The sequence below is a fragment of the Leucopleurus acutus genome (genome assembly GCF_964270905.1).
Source record: "Leucopleurus acutus genome assembly, chromosome: 16".
Lineage (NCBI taxonomy): Eukaryota > Metazoa > Chordata > Mammalia > Artiodactyla > Delphinidae > Leucopleurus > Leucopleurus acutus.
This window is the reverse complement of record NC_139158.1, coordinates 39,968,275-39,983,935: the sequence shown is the minus strand read 5'-3', so window position 1 is coordinate 39,983,935 and position 15,661 is coordinate 39,968,275. Positions and strand designations below refer to the sequence as shown.

Genomic DNA, 15,661 nt, shown 5'->3' with positions numbered 1-15,661 from the left:
GTATGTGCATAAGACAAAAGGCCTTGTAGGATTTATACCAAAATATCTAAAGCAATGGGCTATGCTGGTTAGAGAAGCCTCTCTGGTAGCTGGTAACAAGCCAACGTGGAAGTAAAGCAAAAAGGGTCATTTGACATGTAACGTCTAGAAAAGGCAAATCTATAGGGACAGAAAACAGATTGGTGGTCGTCCGGGCTGGGGCAGGAGTGGGGACTGACTGCAAATGAGCACCAGGGGCCTCTCTGGCCCCACGTTCTACAACTGGATTGAGTGATAACTCCATAAATTTACTAAAAACCACTGAATTGTACACTTAAAATTGGTGAATTTTATAGTATTCAAATTACACCTCCATAAAACTTTAAAAAGAAGGCGGGATGATTTACTATAAAATGGGATGGATGTAAGGGGAAGCCTTCCCCAATCCTGAGGGGGAGCCTCAGTCAGCCTCAGGGAGAGGCCTCACCAGAAATCTATCTGAAACTGTCTCAACCCTTCCTGTTCTCTAGACTGGGCCACAAACAAAATAAAAAACGAAAAACCGTGGCCACCTAGAGCTCCTGCATGCACTCTGGCTACGAGGAACGCCCTCACTGCCTTCCTAGCATGGATGAGGTGTCCACCAGCTACAGCCCACCCAGTTGCCCCAAAGGGGAACAATTCGAAGCTGGGCAGCTGCCCTCTGGGTGTCACAACTTCACAGGCTTTTCCATAATGACCCTTGTGGCTGACTATACTTTGGTGCTTGCCACCCCCCTCCCCTTGGGAACCACATATCCAGTATTTGTCCTTGTGAAGCGCTCCCTCCGGCATGGTCTAGGAGTTCGGCCACGTCACTGGCTCCGGCTGATGGGTCAGCAGTAAGCACGATGCAAGCAGAGGCTTGAGAAGCACTTGCAGTGGGGTCTGTCTTCCTGGAAAGTTGGAAGAATGTTCCTTCTTGGAACCCAGCTACCTCGCCATGAGGTGGTGTGAGCAGTCCCACGGGGAGGAAGGAAGAGAACTGAGGCCCCCCGGCCAGCACCCCAGCTGAGCTCCCAGATGACAGGGGCTGCCCCAGTGCCCCAGCCGGCACCACATGGAGAGAACCAGCCAGAAAACCCTCAGAATCCCAAGAGAAAAGAAACTGCTATGGTGTTAAGTGGCTAGAGTTTGTGGCGGTTCCTTACGTACCACTAGGTAACACAGACATCCTTTGGCCTCTTGGTCACCAGAGAAGTCCTAGTGAGTGTTGAGAAGCACCACCTGTAACACTGAGTGCCCAGCCCACCTGCCCAGGACACCCTGCTGTGCCCCTGGGGAGGCAGGAGCTCTTGCCAGCATCTAACTGAAGGGTGACAGACAGGCCCTCACTTAAGCTCAGGCCACTGCGGAACCCACTCTAAAAGCCGCTTCCTCAAGGAGATATAAACCTAGAAGGCCACGACGCATTGTCTGGATACTAAGACCAGGGGTGCAAAGTCTGAGTAGCAGGGTACTGACATATCCTCAGTGAACCTCTCCATAAGACACGTACTTGCGAAGTGAACCCTGCCTGCCTTAACTAAAAGTTAAGCTTGCCAGAAACGGGACTTATGTCCATGGTATTCCTGCCCGAGTGCCTACAGAACCTGAACAGGAGCAAAGAGCAGACGCCCCCAAATCCTGGGACACTGTGCAAACCAACTAGCCAGGACGCTTCAGAAATGTCCACATTCACAAAGACTTGGGGACGGTTCCTGATCACAGGAGACAAAGGAGCCTGACAGCTGAATGTGACCTGCAATCTTGATCTTCTTTTGCAGTATTAGGACAATCAGTGAAATGTGAATTAGGTCTGTACATTAACAGCAAGAGATCAAGGTTAACTTCCCTGATTTTGTCACTGTACAGCAGTTAGGTAAGAACATTCCTAGCTTTTATTAAGGGTAAAGGGGGCACAGTATCTGCAACTTACTTTTAAATGGTTCAGAAAAGAGTGTGCATGTGCACACACACGTATGTGTACAGGGGGCACAAACGTGTGAAATGTTAACATTTAGGGAACTGGGATGAAGGGTACCTGGGAACTCTGTACTCTTTTGTAACTTCTCTGTCAAGACTGAAATTATGTCAAAATTAAAATAAAACATTTCTAAGATACTGTTTGGTGAGTCATTCCTTTTGAACCTTTGTTCCAACCACCCAGCTGGCTCCAGAAAGGTCTTCCCTCCAGTCTGAACAGGGCTAGTTACTGCTTTTTGGCTCACACACGCCTCTGAACGTCTGATGAAGTTTCAGGCCCCTCCCCCCCAAAAACATTCAAACTCACACACACCTGCCTTTGCACACGACCACGGACCCTGACCTGGGAGCCCAGCAAGGAAAACATGGAAGGTCAGAGTGGGAAGCGAATCAGCTCTGAATCCAGGCCACCTGTCAGGGTCCAGGGGCTTTAGGCCCTGGGGAGAGTTCCTCCCCAACGTCACACACCCCGCAGGCAGGGAGGGGCCGGCGCCAGGACTGGGGTCCTGTCCTCTGCTTTCTGTCTGTGCGCCCTGGCACGGACTTACTCATCCTCTCAAGCCCACTTTCTCTTCCCTAAAATTGAGGCAACGGCACGACCACCTCATGGAGTCGCTGGGAGAATTCAGAGCTCAGGAACGGGGCTGACGTTTTTCCTACTCCTAGCACCTTGTACCTTGTCTACTCAGCGATGCCCACCCCCAAGCCCACCAGGCTGGGTGCTGGGTGCTGCTCAGGGCAGCCAGTGGCACAGCCAGGAGGCCCCGCCTCAGGCTTATGCCCCAGAGGCCCCAGTTGCCAGCAATTCTTGTTTTTCCTGATACCCTCTGAGATCAGGCCTTTGCTTTCCATCCCACTTGGAGCCCACTGCCTTTTGCTAGACATAACTTTGATTTAATGTAGCCTTTAGCCACATTCACTTTAACTAGAATACTAGACATTTTGGCCAAACGTGAACATACGAGCAGTATATCTGCTTTTCAGCCGCCACTCACCCTCACCTGGAAGTTCTCTCTCAAAATGACACGAACTATAGGGTGTCACTCAGAGTGCAGGTCGGTCTATCTTGAAGCCCTGGAGTTTCACTGCGGAGGAAAGTATGAGAGGGCAGGTCCATGGACACACACACACCCGGGGGCACATACGGGCCGGGGCTCAAACCGCCCGTCTCCCACGAGTGTCAGCTCTTCCTCGAGCTCTGGGGTGAAAAAATCCATCACTTTAGCCATAAAACAGACACACTAAGATAGTAGAATATAACATACCTGTAATCTTAAGAACCTAAACCTTAAAGGCCAAGCAGGCGGCAGGTGACAGCCGATCCCTCCCAGCCTGTTGGGGGTCCCCGCAGGGTCAGGTTGGGAAATGCTGATTTTGACCCTGTGGAAGGGGAGAGGGTGAGGAGGAGCCCAGAAGACTCCTTTTTGGAGGCTGACCATCGCTGCTTTGATCCTGGCACCTGAGTGACTTGGCGTGTCCAGCCCGGGGCCTCATGCGGGAGAGGGGAAAGTGAGCCCCGATCCCAGCCAGGTTAACAGAGATAAGTGACAGGACAGCTGCAGACTCTCCCTGCAGGGGCGACACACATTCCCCTGGAACGAAGGCATTCAAGCTCCCTCTAAGCACAGCCTCCAGAACAGAGATGCTGTGGTCCACGGAATACCAATGCAAACTTTGAAATGTGCAGTTTTCTAGAGTGTTCAGCCTTTTTTGGATTCTCAAAGGGATTCATGTCCCCATAAGATAAGAACTACTGCTCTTAATTAAAAAGAGTTTGAAGGCAAACTGATGAGATTGAAGCTCTGGCCATGGGCTGTCACAAGGAAAGATTTTTATTTGAGAACATCGGATACTTCTGGAAATGTTCCTGCTAAATTCAAAAACACCTGACAGTCCAGCTCCAACACTCACAAACCCACCAACAGCCTCGTTCCGCAGACAAGACGGGACGGTCCATGGCCGGCTCCCCTCCCACCGCCGCTCGTCTCCATCCAGGGGCACAACTGAAATGCCAGGCCACTCAGCTACTCCAGCCACAGGAGGGGAGAACAGGATCCTGCCTCCCAGGCCAGGGCCCCGGTGGGGGATGCTCACGGGGGCACAGCTGAGGCGACGTCACACACAAACACCATGACCAAAGTCAGCGAGTGCCCGAGGGGTCCCCCTGGCTTCAGTGACAGCACAGCCAGGCTGGGACGGGCTGGCGTCCCCGTGTGATCATCTCACCACCCCAGGACAGCACAGTGCCTCTGAAGGAAGCACCGCAGGAACGCTTAACCGCGATCACACTTCTCACACTTTAAACGGGACAGAATCTCTCTCCCCAAGAACATCAGTTTGGACCTTCCTGGCTCAATAGGCTGTCGGGCAAAGGACAGCGCACCTGCCAGTCTTAGTTGACCGTGGAGTCCAAGGTGTGGGCAAAGGCCTGTCCAGAAAGGGCTGGACAGCGACTCAGCCGAAGGGGCACCCACTACTGACGCCACTGCCCACGCCGCTCTCAGCTCAGCTGAGATCAGAACCCGCGGTGAAGCGAGCACCTGCTGCTGGGGGTCTACTGACGGCCCTTCTCTGCGAGCATGTGTGCCCTCTGTGAAGAGGTGCACTCACATCAGCGTCGCAGCCGCAGGAAGAACGCGTGTTTACACTCCGCGCTCTCCAAGGGGTAATATTTATCGTAAAAATCTAAAACATATTCTTCAGTCTTGAATCCAAACTTCTGGTAGAGCAGCATAGCAGGGTTGCTCGCTGAGACGTGAAGGGTTACGTCCTTGCCCATGCAGGTCTGCCGAAAGAGTGGAAAAACACAAGGTGAAAATGAAAAAGCCGGAGGGAAAATGAGTGGGTGAAGTAACTTTTAAGTGTAGGCAGTCAGTTACAGAAACCAGAGACACTAGGGCCTGAAGCTGAGACACTGCAGCACCAGCAACAGCAGGAAACCTGACCCGTCTCTGCCGCCACCAAAACACTGCGCCGAAACGTTCAAGGCCAAGGAAACAGACGGTAAGCTGGGTGTGTTCTTTTTCTCTTTGGAGCAAAGAGCCAACAGGGATATTTTCACTGTCAATTGTTTTATATTCAATTGCATTTAAATACATCAAGCATATCAATACCAACATCACAACAATCTTGAAGAAAGAGAGGACAAGAGGAGACATTCTGCTTTTAAAAACCAGATGTCATCCTACAAGGGAATCGTAAAAATTCCCTGCCTAGACCTTCTAGAAAATGTTAAATTATGTAGCCAGATATGAAATATTAAGACTTCTGTTTAATTATACAACTTGAATACCTTATACAAACATTCTGAATCCCAAAGACACTCTCTCATCACTCCCAAACTTCTCAGAACTGAGGTTTCTGCATTTAGCATGGGCCTAATCCTAGGGGAAAAGAATGATGCATGCTCTGTCAAGTCTAGGCAAGTTCTCAGATTCTTTAATTAGCTACACAGAAGAAAGTACCCCGAAAGTCACATAAATTCAGAACTTGCTCTTTACTGAGGAGGCACTGAGATCCTGGACTTGGTGAGTTCCTGAGATTTTACAATCCCAGGTCAAAGGCAGACAGATACCTTCTCTTCCCTGCTTCCCTCACATTCTGCATCCAAAGGCATTTTTAGGACAAGAACGAAGGACAAGCACACCAAGGACGATAGTCCTCTTTACGCTGCAAGGTGGCACAATCCCAGCAGCCCCGTCGCCGAGCACAGCTGACCGTCTGGGTGGTACTGTGTCTGGGCCGGGGTTTATGGGCTGGCTGGGGGCCAGGCACCCACATACAAAGACGGACACTCCTCCTCCCAGCCAGGGAGCCTCAGTAAGGACCAGATGTGCCACCAGAACATCACCCCTGCCCTATCCACTGGCCCTTGCTGGTGAAGGAGGAGGCAGGAGCCTGTGGCCATCCTACCAGGAGAGGGTGTACAGGGGGAGGTCGGCCCTGCGCACAGGGTGGGTGAAGGCAGGGTGTGTTGGGGATAATGGAGACAGCCTCACACTAACTGCCAAGAGAGGAGAGGAGAATGCAATTCCTCGATAGAGGGTTCTCAAGGTTCTCACCAACATCTGGGAATTACTGAGCAAGTTTCATTAAAAACTGGAAAAAAAAAAACAACACTGAATCATCTCCATCTTCTATTTAAAAAGAATCTTTCCCATGTGACACACAATGCTCCATACCCAATGATTTCTAAATAAGCTACCAGATAAATTCTGGGGAAAAAAAAATCCTTGCATGTTTTTCTGGTGTTAGTATATAAATATATGGTCTATCTTCCTCAAAGGTGATACAGATATATCAAAGGATGAATTACCTAGAAGGTTCACAGCAACAGTAAATTAAAAACAAGCAGCATTAACAGAATGCACATACCACTGACTGACAGGCTGGCTAAAATGTTTAAAAATACTTAAGAACTAAAAGTCACTTCTCACTTCCACTTCTCAGAGTCACCGCGGTGGTGATTCCAAGAGCAGCAGCAGTTACGATACGGACGGTACAAGTGCTTTAGGCTCCCACTTGTGGTACTTTCCTCATTTCATTTACTACACATGGTCACAAACTGATTTCTTTGAAACCTGGGTCTGAGGAGTGACCCTCTTTTAGGGGGTGAAGGCTTCTCTCTGGGTGTTAATAACCTCGTGAGCGACACAGACCGGCTCCTCTTCACTGGCGTCGCCTGGCGCTGGCCTCCTCCTCCTCCAAGCCTTTCAAGGAAACCCAGAGGCAGGTGGGCAGACAGTGAGCAGAGACAACATACCTGAATCAGATGATAAATCATGAAAGTCGCAATCCCTGCTCTTCTCCACTCAGGATGGACAAACAGAAATGAAATGTACGCTTCGTTGTACTTCACATCGGGGACCATGAAGCCAAAGGCAATGATGACTTTCTTATAGAGGACGACGACACTGAAGTCCGGGTACTGCAGGCACTCAGACAGGTCAACACCTACGGAGAAAGGCCAGCAGGGTCAGCCCGGGCTCGGGGGCTAGTGAGCAACAGGCCACTCAGTCTGTGCTTTCAGCTGCATCTGCATGCTAAAACACCCATACTGGAGACAGAGACATTACCATAGACACCACACATTCAGATCATAAAAATAAAAAAGTGAATTTTAGAAAATATCAAAATTAGCATCGCCTGGTCTACGTACATATGTTAAAAGAAGAGAAGCAGGACAGGGTGGGTAGGAGAGAGCACACAAGCTCAGAACTGGACACACCTAGTGTTGCACTCAGCCTCCGGGGCTGCAAGTGCCAGCTGGCGCATCCCTAAGCGCCCCGCCTCGGTATCTGCCTTGGGTAAGATGAGAGATACCCAGATCCCAGGGGGCTGAGGAAAGATCCCGAGACCGCCCGTACACAGACAATTGACAAGCTCTTTAGTACAAATGCCACATTTTAGAATAAAGGAGTAAAATATAACATAACTCCATGTTTAACGTTTGGAAGGCGCCCGGTGTAGGGGCAGGAAGTAGCAGACACTCCCAGAATGCTCCTTTCAGCCCCATCTCAGCCCCCACCACGTGCACTGTGACATCCTGACAAAATCTCATCCAGCTCCTAGAAGACACGTATTATTTCCTTTACATTCCAAAGCAGTGCAGTAGAATAGATCCACAAAGAACGTGTTTATATTTAGCAATGAAACTGTGTTCCTTTGATCGATGGCTTCAGAGACAATATGTTAAGGCTGATAAAATCACGAATCACATTGGATTTATTCTTATTTTCAAAGTCTGTGGTTGGGGTATTTGGCTTTTTTTTTTTTTTTTTGTGGTACGCAGGCCTCTCACTGTTGTGGCCTCTCCTGTTGCAGAGTACAGGCTCCGGATGCGCAGGCTCAGCGGCCATGGCTCATGGGCCTAGCCGCTCCGCAGCATGTGGGATCTTCCCGGACCGGGGCACGAACCCATGTCCCCTGCATCGGCAGGCGGGCTCTCAACCACTATGCCACCAGGGAAGCCCAAGGGGTATTTGGCTTTTTAAAAAACAACTTTTGGGACTTCTCTGGTGGCGCAGTGGTTAAGAATCTGCCTGTCAATGCAGGGAACATGGGTTCGAGCCCTGGCCCGGGAAGATCCCACATGCCACTGAGACCATGTGCCGCAACTACTGAGCCTGCACTCTACAGCCCGCGAGCCACAACTACTGAAGCCCATGCACCTAGAGCCTGTGCTCTGCAACAAGAGAAGCCACTGCAATGAGAAGCCCGCAAACCACAAACCACAATGAAGAGCAGCCCGTACGCAGCAACGAAGACCCAACACAGCCAGAAATAAATTAACAAAAATAAATAAATAAAAACAATTTTTGGCTGTGCTAACACTCTCAAAAGGACCAGCTAAATAAACAAAGCACACAGAATTATTACGCAAAAATCACAAGTGTCCAAATACGCCCAAGCTACCAGCCTGTGTGGTACTGATGGACATTACCTGGGATCTAGACACATGTGGAAGCAAAAGAGGGTGAATCATTTATTCTGGAACCAGAGACAAACAGGGAAGAGGAACAAACAAAAACACTGTTTATTACTTTAACTGTTCGCTTCTTCTTGACCTTAGGAAAGAAAGAGATGTTTATATTTTAATATTTCTAAGTTAGTAGAAACAAACTGAATGAAATCATATAAGGTTTTGGGGGTCACACGACATACACTAATTTTAAAAACTGCTAAAATGAATGACACAGAAAATGGATCTGCCTAGTTCGGGAGGGGAGAACATACCAGGCCAGAAAAACTCCTGACACATGGAGTTTATCGTCGGGATGTGATTTGGCCGGACATAGCAGTAATCAAGAGGTGCGTCCGGCTCTGGCGTCCAGTGAGGGTCACTCCTGTGCAGGTGGGAACGAATCTGGGACAGCAGCTGCAGTTTGGGTGGCTTTGTTTCATAATCACGCCTCCAGAACCCAGAAAATAAACAAACTGAAGTCAAGAAATATACCCATTATTCCCAGCCATTTGATTCACAAAACTCTTTGATCTGCTTGAAATTTTAAGTTAGTTTGCACTACTTTATATATGGCGGCTGACTTAACAGCTACATTTCTGGTATGAAATTTAAAATTCATTCTATCAATATTCGTCAGACCCAACCCCTCAGTACCTGCCAGGAACTCTACTAGTGCTGGTAAGCCTTGATGAACAGAATGGGGAAACAGAAACAGCAACCCAATTCAATGCTCTGAGTGCTGGGACACAGGACAGAGCCCAGGAGAGGAAGGCCCAACCCTGCCAGGACAGCTGGGGACCAGGAGCTGGAGGAGGCTCGCATGCTGCTTCCCCGCGTCTGCCCGGGAGAGCGGGGCTGTGCCAGGAGGACCGCATGACTGGGGGCTGCAGAGCAAGCGTGGTCAGCAGAGACAACTATCAATCGTGCACAGCCCAGTGCTGGGGCCTCTCCGGCCAGCTCGGCATCCAGGGCGCTGCCTACACAAGGAGACTCATCAGGAGTCCATATAGAGGCCCGACTGAGACATCATCCCATTTTTTCATTTCACAGACTAAATATATATACAACTTTGAAATTTAAAACAAAACAATAAGTATGATAATCATAATGAAATCTAACAGAGTTAACTTATCCTTGCCTTTTATGTTTCTTTCAAAGGACCATCCTTTCTGCAAAAATGTACAGTTGAAACAAGCCAAGGATGAGACTGGACACAGAGCACAGACTCGGTCCTTGCTGATGCCAGCTCACAGGTCTTGGTCTTTATTCGCTCCAATGGGGGAACAGAGCTTGAAAACCACAAACATTACTCCCCGCGACACACTCGACATCACAGCTCTTCTCTGTATACCTGATGTAAGGCTTTAGGATCCGAGAAGTGTAAGGGCTGACAATGCTCTGGTCCACAGCCATATCTTCCGACCCCACCAAACGGTACAAAAACTTCGTGGTCTGGTGCCGAAATCCTTTCCTGGATGGCAAGGCAGTCTATGAGAAAGACATGTTAGTTATATAAAAATAAAATTACTCAAAGGATTGGTTTAATTTCCACAGATAAGTAGTACTTACAACATTTTTATGTGTCAGAAAGTAAGTCTTTCCACAGGATTTAACTGGAAAGCTCAAGGTTTAATACAAACTTCATAGGTACCTTCACCTAAAAATGGATATGAGAAACTAATCCCGGTTTAATAGTTTAAAAGCAAAATAATTTAAGAATTTTTAAAGTTTTGTAAAGATTTTAAAAGAGATTTAGACAGGTGAAATGCAGAATTGATCCCTGGATTTACAGCCTCTCCAGGTTTCATGTTGTCTATAAAGGCACAGTCAATCCACTCATCAAATGTTCAGCAGTCCAAGCATCAGGGGGGAGGGGTAACACACACAGGCTTCCTGTCTCATGAGTGGTCTCTGTCATCACAGGGCGTGGGGCTCAATCACTGCTGCATCTGTATGTGGATCTATTACAAAAGTCTCTACCAAGTAAATCTGACAAAAGTAGGACTGATGCAGATTATCATCCCTAAAACACAGCATGAGCGGAGAGGCCCGACCAGAGGGTCAAGGGGGACGCAGTCCTGCTCCTCCAGAGGATGTCCCCACAGAAGGGATGCATATGTCTGCTCTCCAGACACTGCTGCTCCAGGGCCCTCAGTCACGTCGTAACAGAACATGAAAATTAGGGTTTTATAGCAAAGAGCTCAGATGGAAAGATTAAAAGGCACATTTATAAAGTGGTTTGCCAAGGGTTGGATGAAGTTTAGAAACCTGAGTTGTTTTTGTAGAAACAGCTTGCTCTTAGCATAGAAAATGACTTTGTTGGAAGAAGAGCAAGAATTCTTTCCTTAATAATTTGCTCTGATTACTTTCCCAAACCGGACACCAAAACTTTCAAAGGCCAACTCTGAAATTCTTCCAGGACTTTGCATTTCAAAGTGAAATTCAAAGTTGTGGTATACAGTTTCCCAATATGGCCCAATGCTTCCTCCTGTGACTGAAGGTACAAGTGTCTCCCCATATGGAAAGGCGGAGCCAATGTCCCCTCCCCTGGAATCTGGCGAGCCTGGGACAGGCTGGACCAGTCAGAACATGGCATAAAGTAACATTCTGGGACTTCTGAGCCCAGGCCATAAGGGAGCCGGCGGCTTCCACTTCCTCCCTCCTCGAGCCCAGCTGCCACGGTGCCCAGGCGCAACCACTGAAGGGCTGGCGGCCACACGGAGACAGGCTCTGGAGGACCCAGCTCCCAGCTGAGTGGAGCCACAGGGTGCCCCTTCCTTCAGCACATGAAGGAGAAGAACACCCAGCTGAGCCAGTCAACCCACAGACTCAGAAGAAGAATTAAATAGTTACTGTTTTTTGTGTGTGTGTGGTACACGGGCCTCTCACTGTTGTGGCCTCTCCCGTTGCGGAGCACAGGCTCCGGACGCGCAGGCTCAGCGGCCATGGCTCACGGGCCCAGCCGCTTCGCGGCATGTGGGATCTTCCCGGACCGGGGCACGAACCCGTGTCCCCTGCATCGGCGGGCGGACTCCCAACCACTGCGCCACCAGGGAAGCCCAATAGTTACTGTTTTAAGCCACTAAGTTTGGGGCTGGTTTGTAATGCAGCAGAGATTACAGCAGCCCCTGAGCCCATGAAACAGCATCAGGTTAAATGGGAAGGTGAGGTCTATGAAAAGACCTGGATGCACACAGTCCCCACCTCTTTCCTCTCCCTTGCTTCCACACCAGTTTAAACATCCTCAGCTTCTGCCTGGAACACTACTCTAGAATCTGCTCCTGGTGAAGGTGCTGTGAAAACTGTTGAAATGACAACAAAGGACTTAGAATATTGCAACTTAGTTGACAAAGCAGCAGCTGCAGGGTTTAAGACGACTGACTCCAATTTTGAAAGAAGTTCTAACTGTGGATAAAATGCTATCCAACAGCACTTCATGCTACAGAGAAATTGTTCATGAAAGGAAGGGTCAATCAATAAGGCAGACTTCACTGTTGACTGCCACAGTCACTATGATCAGTCCACAGCCATCAACATCAAGGCAAGACTCTCCACCAGCAAAAAGATTACAATTCACTGAAGGCTCACATGATGGTTAGTATTTTTTAGGAATAAAGTATCTTTTTTAAAAAAGAATAAATTTATTTCTTTCATTTATTTTTATTTTTGGCTGCATTGGGTCTTCGTTGCGGCATGAAGGCTTTTCTCTATTTGTGGCAAGCAGGGGTTACTCTTTGTTGCGGTGCGCAGGCTTCTCACTGCGGTGGCTTCTCTTCTTGCAGAGCACGGGCTCTAGGCACACGGGCTTCAGTTGTGGCGCACAGGCTTAGCCCTGCACCACGGCTTGAACCCGTGTCCCCTGCATTGGCAGGCAGATTCTTGACCACTGCACCTCCAGGGGAGACCCAGGAATACAGGATCTTTTAATTAAGGGATATATATTGGATTTTTAGAGATAATACTATTACACACTTGTTAGACTAAACATAACTTTTACATGCATTGGGAAACCAAAATATTCACGTGACTCTCTCTGTTGCAATATTTGCTTTAATGAAGTGGTCTGGAACTGAACCCGAAACATCTCTGAGGTCTGCCTGTAAGCACTCAACAAACAATGTTAAGGATAGGTCTCTTCAAAAAACCAAATGAAGAGATAAAGAAGTAATGGCGTCAACATTCATATTAGGAGTCCAGAAGGGGAGGAAAAAAATAAAGGAGGAATGTATTTAAAGAGCGTGATGAGGAATTTCCCAAAATAAAGAAGCATGAGTTCCCCTTCGGGTTCCAGTCCTGCATGTAAGGAGCTCGGAAGTCCTCACTCCACCATAACAAGGAAAAGGCTGCACAAGCTGAAAATCAACTCTTCTCCGACCCATCAGAGAAGTAAGGTCACAGGGCAAACCGTTGCCTCACAGACTGGAGACAGACAAGTGGATACAGAGGTTCACAACCTACTGGAGTAAGAAGCCTCGGGAAGCAGTGCCGGGAGGGGAAAACCTTACCTGCAATCGATGAACTGCTGGAGGCTCAGCGGGGACAAGTCTGAGAGAATAGAGACCAGGGAGGCCCCGCACTTGCGTGAGTTTTACCTCTAGGAGGCTCTACCAGGTGCTCACTGTGAAGATCAAAGAAAAATCCCCTCCTGCTGCCATTGGCAGTAGCTCATTTTGAACTGTCAGGGTATCTGTGCTCCTTAACAAGGCTGCCCTCGGGCGAAACTATTCTGCCAGAGCCTAACCTACCTGAGGGAAGGGAATAGCCAGCCCCTGCCCCCTCTAGCCACCCTGTCCCACCTAACGGGGGAGGAAAACTGAGAAGCCCTTGTGGAGTCTCAGCCCAGGGGCACACGCTCACTTAGAGACTGAGGACCAATCCGAGGACTGTAGAACACCTCCCCACCACATCACTAATGGCCTATTCCCACAGTGCCTTGTACCCAGGACACCATCCTTGGCTGTCAATTACAAGGCAAGCTAAAAGGCAAAAACACAGTTTGAAGAGACAGAAGCATCAGAACCAGACTCAGATATGGCAGAGATGTTGGAATTACTGAACTGGGAATAACTATGATTAGCACGTTAAGGGCTCTAATGAACAAAGTAGACGTCATGAAAGAACAGATGGGTAATCTAAGCAGAGATGGAATTTCTAAGAAAGAATAAAAAAGAAATGTTAAGATTAAAACCACTGTAGCAGAAATGAAGAACGGCTTTGATGGGCTTACTGGGAGACCGGACGTGGCTGAGGAAAGACTTCCTGAGCTTGAGGACATGTCAACAGAAAAGCTGCCAAAACTGAAAAGCAAAGGGAAGAAAGACGGAACGGAACAGAATATCCAAAAACTGTGGTACAACTACAAAAGGTGTAATATATGCATAATGGGAATAGCAGAAGGAGGAAAAAGGAACAGAAGAAACACCTGAAGCAATAACAACTGAGAATTTCCCCAAGTTAATGAGACACCAAACCAAAACCACAGTCCCAAGGAGCTCATAGAATAAGGAGGATAAACGCCAAGAAGCATGTCAGACACGTGTAACTGAAAAAGAAGAGGTGCCAAGCAAGATAAATGAGAGCAAAAAACACTGGAAACGCATGAACACAAGTCAAGATCAAAAACAAAGGGAAAAATCGGAAAGCTACCACGACATGGGACAATAAAAAAGGAGGCCACCTACAAAGAAACAAGAGTAAGCCTGACATTGTGGCTCCAGGAACGACACTACAGCAAGACGATGATGGAGTAATAATGCTAAAACGTTAAAAGAAAAAATGACAATTTTATATCCAACTATGTTAGCATTTAAATGCAAGAATGAAGTGAAGATCTTCTGAGGCATACTGGTTTAAAAATTAACCTCAGGGCTTCCCTGGTGGCGCAGTGGTTGAGAGTCCGCCTGCCGATGCAGGGGACACGGGTTCGTGCCCCGGTCCAGGAAGATCCCACATGCCGCAGAGCGGCTAGGCCCGTGAGCCATGGCTGCTGAGCCTGCGTGTCCGGAGCCTGTGCTCCACAACGGAAGAGGCCACAACAGTGAGAGGCCCACGTACAGCAAAAAAAAAAAAAAAAAAAAAAAATTAACCTCAAAAAGACCGTATTTTAAAGAACTATCAGAGGAAGTACTCTAGCAAGAAGTTAACCCAGAAGAAGCAATGGGAAGTGAGACTGAGTGAATACTTTAGTGAGATTTACTGGTACCTAAACAAGCAACACAAAAGAAAAAAGACAAAGGAGAGCACGCAAAGGCATTTTTTTGTTTGCAGGGTGAAGAGCACATGATAATATTAAAAAATTAATAGAGAAAAATCAATACATGTCTTAAGTTAGGACCTATAAAAAGAATAAAAACAGAACATACAATTTTCTTTATAGAAAAGATTCAACATCAAATAGACTATTTTCTTTGACTAGACATAATATAATTTGACTAGAAATTTAATTTGACTAGATAATTTGACTAGAAATTAAATATAATTTGACTAGAAATTAAATCAATTACTAAAAGATACTGTAAAAATTCTCATGTATCTAAGAAAACTATGAGCTATTTACCACTAAATAACTCTTGGGTTAAAGAGGAAATGCTGAGAAAAATTACGAAACACAAAGTACTGACTGGATAAAAAAATCACATCATTTCAAAGGTTATGAGTCATGGCTAAAATATCATAGAGACAGTTATAGCTATGAATATATTGATCAGAAGACAAGAAAGAGAATGGATTGAACAAATGCATTTACGGCTGCTCCCCTATGTAACTGCATTAAAGTGATACTAAAATTCCAGGTTAAGATGGGGGATTAAACACAAACAACCAATTTTATTTCCTCCCAAAACCCAACTACAAGAAACAGACTTAAAAAAAAAAAAAAAAAGAAGAGCAGGCAAGAACAAAAAGATCAGGAGAAGAAACCAAAGTAACTGGGAAGCAGATGGACACAAAGTAGCAGATTTAAAGCCAAAATCCCAAGCTGGCTTTCAGTGAAGTGAGAACCGGCCCAACCTGTACTGCAGAATCCTCCTAAATTACGTAGGTGGCAGCACCAGGTTCCTCTGGAACTGGGAAAAACTAAGGAGCAGGTAAAAGCTGTGGGTGGAGCAGGAAGGCCCCAAACCTCCAACCCCGCTCCCACCCGCAGGGTGGCTGCCCTCCCACAGGAGTCTGGGGCCCAGATCGACACAAGGCCTAACCAGGCTCTGGACGGGCAGC

At 47.6% G+C, this 15,661-nt stretch overlaps 1 protein-coding gene across 2 annotated transcripts in view; it reads right to left on the bottom strand.

Moving 5' to 3' along the window:
• Positions 1 to 3,577: 3,577 nt before the first annotated feature.
• Positions 3,578 to 15,661, bottom strand: part of KAT14 (lysine acetyltransferase 14) — a 40,784-nt gene continuing 28,700 nt past the window's right edge. For both annotated transcript variants that reach the window (XM_082857718.1, XM_082857719.1), the window contains exons 7-10: positions 9,798 to 9,934; positions 8,719 to 8,894; positions 6,746 to 6,936; positions 3,578 to 4,768 (exon numbers count right to left, since the gene is read on the bottom strand). In XM_082857718.1, coding sequence (XP_082713844.1) covers positions 4,595 to 4,768; positions 6,746 to 6,936; positions 8,719 to 8,894; positions 9,798 to 9,934 — 678 coding nt within the window. In that variant the 3' untranslated portion in view covers positions 3,578 to 4,594. The remainder of the gene's footprint in view (positions 4,769 to 6,745; positions 6,937 to 8,718; positions 8,895 to 9,797; positions 9,935 to 15,661) is intronic.